The sequence below is a fragment of the Musa acuminata genome, chromosome BXJ3-10 (assembly GCF_036884655.1).
Source record: "Musa acuminata AAA Group cultivar baxijiao chromosome BXJ3-10, Cavendish_Baxijiao_AAA, whole genome shotgun sequence".
NCBI lineage: Eukaryota > Viridiplantae > Streptophyta > Magnoliopsida > Zingiberales > Musaceae > Musa > Musa acuminata.
In genome coordinates, this window is record NC_088358.1 from 29,925,841 (window position 1) to 29,933,266 (window position 7,426).

General features: G+C 43.4%; 1 protein-coding gene across 1 annotated transcript; it reads left to right on the forward strand.

Moving 5' to 3' along the window:
• The first annotated feature begins 3,718 nt into the window (after nt 1-3,718).
• On the forward strand, nt 3,719-5,270 carry LOC135651116 (bZIP transcription factor 44-like). The gene has a single exon (XM_065170920.1). The coding sequence runs from the start codon at nt 4,451-4,453 to the stop codon at nt 4,913-4,915; it is 465 nt and encodes a 154-aa protein (XP_065026992.1). The 5' UTR covers nt 3,719-4,450; the 3' UTR covers nt 4,916-5,270.
• Nucleotides 5,271-7,426: the final 2,156 nt, after the last annotated feature.

The window sequence follows — 7,426 nt, forward strand, 5'->3', positions numbered from 1 at the left end:
AGATCGACACGAGCTATACGTCAGGGGAGTACAGAAAACTTACACAGGATCGCAAAATGTTCAAACACATCATTCATTTACACAATTCCTAAGCAATTACGTCAACATCCGAAACATACGGACGTACGGACTTAAGCTTGCCATCGCCTTCAAAGCAAAAGACAGCATCAACACATGAATTTATCTATTTTTGAAGATATTTTACTTACCCCCACCTCTTCAAACGACAAAAGCCATACATCAGAAGCAGAGGTGAATGGCTTGTGTACTGATCAAGACTTTCTCTCCTGATAGGTGGCATAGTCGAGGAGGAAGTTTCCTGTGTTGACTCAACACTGCAATGGAGTCGACGATTCCACCATCTAAGCTGTGGAGTGGTTCTTGAGATGAGGCTTTCGAGTGCCACTGGAGACACGTCCGACATCTCCGTATAGCTTCTGCTTGTTTTTCTGGTTAGAGTTGGCCGATTGGTTCCTCGGAAACTGCGATCAAAGAGAAGAGGCAAAACTTATCGACCATACGTTCGTTATATGAGAAGTGAATACATATCAAGTGGTCAGTAGGGAGAAATAGGCCACGGCTCTAAAGCTGCATGCGTAGATACCCCAGCTGGTGAATGCACCTTTTGCCCATGCTTTCCTGCAAGAAATGTCAGTACCTGCGATCGGCAAGTAAGGCAGTAGATCACATGAAGGCTTCTCGTTATTGTCGTTGTTTGAAGTTGGAGATCCGACACCATGTGGTTCTATGCAGAACGATGCGTCCAATATCGAGGAGGGAATCTAACTGGGCCACCTTGGTCTACTTGGTCTTTTTACCAGCGTACGGGAACCGGAGTACGATGCAGGAGAGTTAAGTACCATTGCATTCCTTGACCACACCGACTCTCGTCAATGGCGTCGCATAGGGAGAAAATATCAACTCATCTACAAATGGAAGACGATCATAATGCATATTATGAGCTTTATTGTATGTATACTCTTGCAGTCGAGGAATCGTGAAGACGATCATAGTGTCAGTATTTTTACTTGACTAACAATTTTATATTTTGGTCAGACTTTTTGTTCGTCGTGTATGCCAAACACGTCACAAACACATGTTTGATAGTCCCGACGATTTATAATGTTTAATTAGAAAAAGCTTTGTACTTTCGAATATGGATTTTTAGCAGCTCCGTGGTTTTCCGAATAATCATCGTAACCTAAGTAGGCATTAGAGGTAAGACTTGACATGAAACATTTTTCTAAAGATGACAATTATTATCTAAAAACTAAATTTACTACAAAAATTGAAATGCGAAAAAAATGAAGGAAGGGGTCCCATCTGAAGTAGGAAACATCTTTATAACAGAGTTGATTGCAAAATATAGTATACAAAATATTTATATTGACTAACAATTATAACCAAAGTTCTTTCGTCCTTTCGGTGCATCATTCCTATGCATGACCACCACCCACGAAAAAAAAGAAGGGGGAGGTCCTACAGGAGTCGAGTCCTTTTTAGTGTAAACGCTTCGCATGGGCATCTGATGCTTATGTTGACCAAGATCATCAAAGAGGAGATATTGTTTCCAGAGAATGGTGTGCATGCATCACTCATCTATACGTGAAAAAGCATGACTAGAATACATCGCATGGTGGGACAGAATTCAAACCTTTCCTCGCTTTGGAGCCGACTGGGAAATCTAAAAGCATCACTCATCTCTTCCACAGCCATCCAATGACCTAAATTTCCACAAATTCGTTTGCCGTGTTATACTTTTGGTTGGCAGATCTGATTAGTTCGTCCCCGTCGGTATATTACGATCTATGCTTGACCACAATGTGGATGGAGCTTTCAAAAATGAATGCCAAGAATCTATGATGATGGGTAGTGGCTAAGATGCCAATCAAATCCAAAGACTATATATGTAGGCCTGTTTGCCTCAGCCAATTATTTATTATTATTATTATTATTATTGTTATTTACCAATTGTTATTATTGCTGTTGTTTTTGTTGCGGAGAGAGAGATTGCAGCCTCTCCCTCCAGGCATAAAAGTTGGAATGATGTGGACATCCTTTGTAAAGAGCATAGCAGAATCTATGGTCATCGATATAGTGCTAAAGACAAGGTTCGATTCCGATAACACATGCATTTTACTCGGACAGGGGTGCAGATGCGGGGACGGGGGTGGTTTCACGTTGATTCGCCAGCACTGAACTCGGATATGCCCTAAAAAATTAGCATATCCTGCAAAAAAAAGGTTAGAGACCGCGTGAATACGTCCATGAAGCTGACCTCTTTTTTTTCTTTCATCCTGTGGATTAGAAGGATGGTTTGTGCCTATAGCACAAGGGTCACTTGGAGTCCGGATGCGTGCATGGCACCTCCAACAGTAGCTGCTTTAGCGTTCGATGCAATGCATGCGAACCTTATTATTCTTGCTTAGATATTTTATGTTACCATCACAGAACATATCACTCCTGTACTAAAGATTCTCACGGTTTGCTTTTCCAAACACATTACAGAAACACAGCCTTCTAAATATACAAGGGGTGCACGTTCGTCGTTGCTCTTAACCGGATGGTGCTTTAATTTTTCTTATTTATTTACAGCATCTGTATCTGCTTCGTGACCTTTGGAATTAAGAAATGCAGAAGCTGATTTTGCACCAGAATGATGACGAGGCCAAATCCCAAACTCCTCTCATTGGCCGGGAGGAGGAGGAGGAGGAGGATTCGCGGACGGTGGTCTCACGACGGAAAAATGAAATAGATTTGTTCCGGTGGCCCATCGAAGCGCAGGATGCTGTGACCCAAAAACTTTCTCTTCTGCCACCAGCACGCCAGGGAAAGGGAAAACGCTGAAAAGTTGTCTGGGCACACCCTTTCATGATCCTCACGTGTGACGGTTGCGGATGCATTCCAAAAGAAAAAAAGAGAAGGGGTTAACTTTCATGAGAATAGGTCAAGAAGATGCATGGTAATCTGCGAATGAGATTTTCACCTTCTTCCACATGTGCAATCTTTTCTCTCCCTAATCTGTCCGTCTTTCTTTCTTTCTGTTTATCTCCTTCCGATGAACACGGTGAGAGAGCTCATCCACATGTTTTCAGATAATTTAACATACGTCGAAGGGAATGCAGCATGTTTCGAGTGATGGTACTAGGATGAAAAATGAGCAAGCTGCGAAGGCCGGAGTCCAATAACTTCTCCACGTAGTCTGGTCTGACGATAAAAAATATCGGGAGAACGTAGATGGAGTGGCCTTCTTCTTACAAGTTTCCAGAAAAGCGCATGACATTTTTTTTCCTTTATTCGATGAAAAATCATCAGATAGATAATTGCAAGAGATGGAAAAAAAAAGAAAGGGAAGGGAGAGAGAGAGGAAGGAGACGCTGTTAAAACCTGTGCGCTGAGACGATGGTGGTACGATTATGACTTCGGCAATTACCGATGGATTGCGTGTTCGGTGCGATAAATGAGAGGAAAAGGGCGTCGGCCGTCTGTCTGTCGAAAAATACCAATATATTATTATTATAAGAATAAAATAATTGTTTGTTATTAATTGAGAATAAAATAGTTGGAAGTTTAATTGCTCTGGGCTGTGCTGTCCAGCTGGAATTGGATTCTTGTGGAAGAGCCCATTTCCACCCAACATGCCCCAACAACCTCTCTCTCCCTCTCTCTCTCTTCATCAACATTTTAGATCTCCGTTCTCCCAGATTCTGCTTCTATAAATGCCACCCTCTTGGACAGCCAATGCCTCTTCCCCTCGCCTTTCTTGCTTCTCATTTTCCACCTCCCATTTCTCTGTTTCCATCTTCTTAAATACTCAGCTTCTGCTGCTCTCTTCCCTGTTCTCTCTTCTCTTCCACCTCCTCTGTTTTCCTCCTCCTGTCTTCGACGTAGGAAACTGCCTTCCGTCCCACCACCTATTCCCCTGGAGCTTGGATTATTTGCTCTCTAAATCTAAACTCCCTCCTGACAAATCTAACTTCTTCGTGGCTGCTCCTGCCAATATTCTCATCTTTCTTTCTGCCAAGATTCATCACAAAATCTGATTTCTTTTTGCCATATCTTTCGGCTTCCGGAGTTCCGGCCTACCTCCTCAGAAAACGTTTTCCTCTGTCGACACATGCAGAACAGGCTGCTCTTGATGTTTCTGATAGATGTCGCCTATCCTAAGTGAGATCCTCCTTTCGGGGTTTATGATAAATTCCACACTCAGGCGCCGGACGCATTTGGTTCAGTCCTTCTCAGTGGTGTTCCTTTACTGGTTCTACGTTTTCTCATAAACTTGTTTTCAGATCATACCACCTATATCTCTATATATTTTCCTATTACCTACTTACCGTCTACATACAATCTCGATCGCAATAATAATCCTCTGCTCAATATCTTTTGGGGTGTTGCACTTCCATTGATAATAATTAAGAAAACTAGTGTATATATAGTTCTGTTAGGTCTCATGGCCTCTCCTAGTGCTACTTCTTCCGGTTCGAGCCGGATTGGGCAGTCCCAGTCCGAGGAGGACCTGCAGGCTTTGATGAACCAGAGGAAGCAGAAGCGAATGCTGTCGAACCGGGAGTCAGCGCGCCGCTCCAGAATGAGGAAACAGAAGCATTTGGATGATCTAACGGCGCAGGTGAGCCAGCTGAGGAAGGAGAACGGCCAGATCCTGACCTCCCTCAGCGTCACCACGCAGCACTACGTCGGCGTGGAAGCCGAGAACTCCGTGCTCAGGGCCCAAACGATGGAACTCACCGCAACGCTGCAGTCACTGAGTCAGATCCTTCACTACATGCGTGGTATCGGCAGCGCTATCGGTGACTTGGTTCAGCCGTCGGATACCTTCGTGAGGCCATGGAACTTGATGGGTGCGAACCAGCCCATGATGATGGCCTCCGCAGAGACGTCTCAGCTGTACTGTTAGACCGCTATCACGGGGGCCTCAGGAGGGACCCTTTTTTTTGGACTGATCTTTTTGGTAGTGTAATTCGTGATGCATCATGGTCCTATGCTACCGTGATGTTCACTATCTTGGGGTGTGATCGAGCGATGGGCAGAAGAAGAAGATCTCCAACCCTAAGAATCTCTTTGGTGTGGACCAGTGAGTGAAGATAAAAAAAGAAGAAGAAATTAAAGACGGAAGGAAAACCACGGAGGCGGAGAAAGTGACCTTAACAGGGAACTGTGCACCCAAGTTTTTATTCTGGTCTCCATGTCATGTGGGTTACTATCCAAAGCAGTCGAGTGTAATCAAATCCTTCTCTTTGTTTTCTATCTAATACTGGCTTATAGTGTATTGCTCTCTCTCTTTCTCACAAGTAATTCCCGAGGTGAGATGCAAAAAGGTGCTTTGTTTGAAAACATCAAGATTGCGTATATGTATGGATTATACCGTCCAAGGAGTACTGCTTGGATGGTTGACATTCAAAATGCTTCTTTCCGCCGTCAGATCCTCCGACAAATTGTTCTCTCTCTTTCTCTATATATAAATATTCATTTACCAACGTGAAAAATAGATGCAGAAGGTAGTCGATCTTAAGTGGACAGAAGTGCTTAATGGGTGGTTCCTTTAGAAGTGCTCTTGATCATGATATTAATGTTGGTTGCATCGTTTGGTCCATGCACTTACTTAGCTGAGAGCTACGTAAATAATAATAAATATTTATTTATTTATTTTAAAGATATTAACTAGTTTAATCGGTAAAAAAAATTAATATATTACAAAATTATGAGCCGGAATTTCATCTTCATTATTTATTCTTATAATAAAAATAAAAATGAAAATATTATTATTTATTTTTCCGTCTTGGGAATGATAACTTGTTGTCCTTGTCATGTTTGGCGTGGCGAGCGGGTGGACCACTGAACGCTGATGACCCTGCTTTAAGTACGATGGTGTCGACCCATATAGCTTTCCTTTGGTCCACCTTACCAATATTATATCATATACATCTAACATCTGGAAGCGAACTCGATAGAAAAATAGCTGAACCCTCGCCCACTCTTTTTACCTATCAGCAGAGATATGGCCAAAAACTGTGTGATCTGAGATGCTCTCCTCGTTTGTCTCAAAACAGAAATCTAAGATCAACAGCTTTCTCGAAGCACAAGTATTTGATATTGCTTATTTAATGCATTTAGGTATGCGTAAGTTTTTAATGTATGCAATTGGATCGCCTTCCCTTTCGGCCACTGTTGCCTGCCCCTACATCCGTCGATTAAATTAGATAGATTTTAGCACATCAACGTCGACAAAGGCTGTCACGTTCAAATTCATACGAGACGGGCAGTGGTCAGACTTCTTTAGAATACAACAAGCACTGCGAGTCTTCTTCAACATCGAGAAAAGCTATTAACCGAGCGATGCATCGAGTTAAACACAAAGTTGGGTATTTTAAGGTATTAAACGGGAATCTTCTCTCGCCTTTAGTATGATTCTGAAAGAGTTCTCCCTGTTACAACTTTTTTATTCAATTAAAAATAAAAGAGAGACTTCTTTTTTCTATAAACGTATTGGCATCTTCATGCTACTATCTGTAATCTAGACGAACCTTGGATGAACGTGTGTTCAGAAGTTGACGAAATTTCTGCAGCCCACATCGAGCTCCACGGACGGTGGGCTGCACTCTGGTGGAACTTGTGATCTACACACTAGTACCGTCGACTCATGACACGATGACGAAATGACTTTGGTCGCATTGCTGGTTCAGATCGATGGCCTCGAGGCCAGTTGAGGCGAGAAGGAATCAGAAGGCCACCGCCTCGTGTAGTGGCTTTGTATTCCTGCGAGCTTTTTGCTTGTGGAAACTCGTACGACTCTGCACCACCAAAAGAGCGAGCCTCGACCGTTTGGTGGCCATGGCGTGATGAGCAGTTGGGAGGAAGGTGATGTGAGGCCGAGAAAAGCTGATGGTGGTGGGTGGATAAGTGCTCACGCATCATTTTACCACTGTGCGCAGAGCCTTCTTAGGACAGACACACGGAGAGGGCTCGGTACCGCTGTGTCACGCAATCCTATTTGAAGTGGCCCAACCACGAGGTCAGAACCAGTCGGCAGGAAAGATGAACGTTCGAGTGTTACAGCCACAGAGATGGTGGAAGTGGTAGCGACGTCATGAGAAACAAAACGACCCTTCCCGTCCTTGCTCTTTCGCTTCGACCGCTTTTTCTGATAACGACCACTAGAGGAGTCCTTCGTTTGTGTTCGATGATGATGCGGAAACGAAAAGAAATCCTGTTTATGCATGGTTGGTGCGGGCTGACCAACGCATGAGAATTCCATCTCTCATGCTCGTCGACATGAGAATTCTATCCGGACAGAACATTGTTCATTCTATCCCATGGATCATTTTTCAGAACAAGCTCATTACCCCATTTAAACATGAAGGCACGTTCAACTTTCTGCCCCGGCCCGTAAAACTCTAGCCCACATTCC

Excerpts from the sequence above, each read along its gene's own strand:
- LOC135651116 (XM_065170920.1), top strand. The coding sequence starts at position 4,451 with ATGGCCTCTCCTAGTGCTACTTCTTCCGGTTCGAGCCGGATTGGGCAG.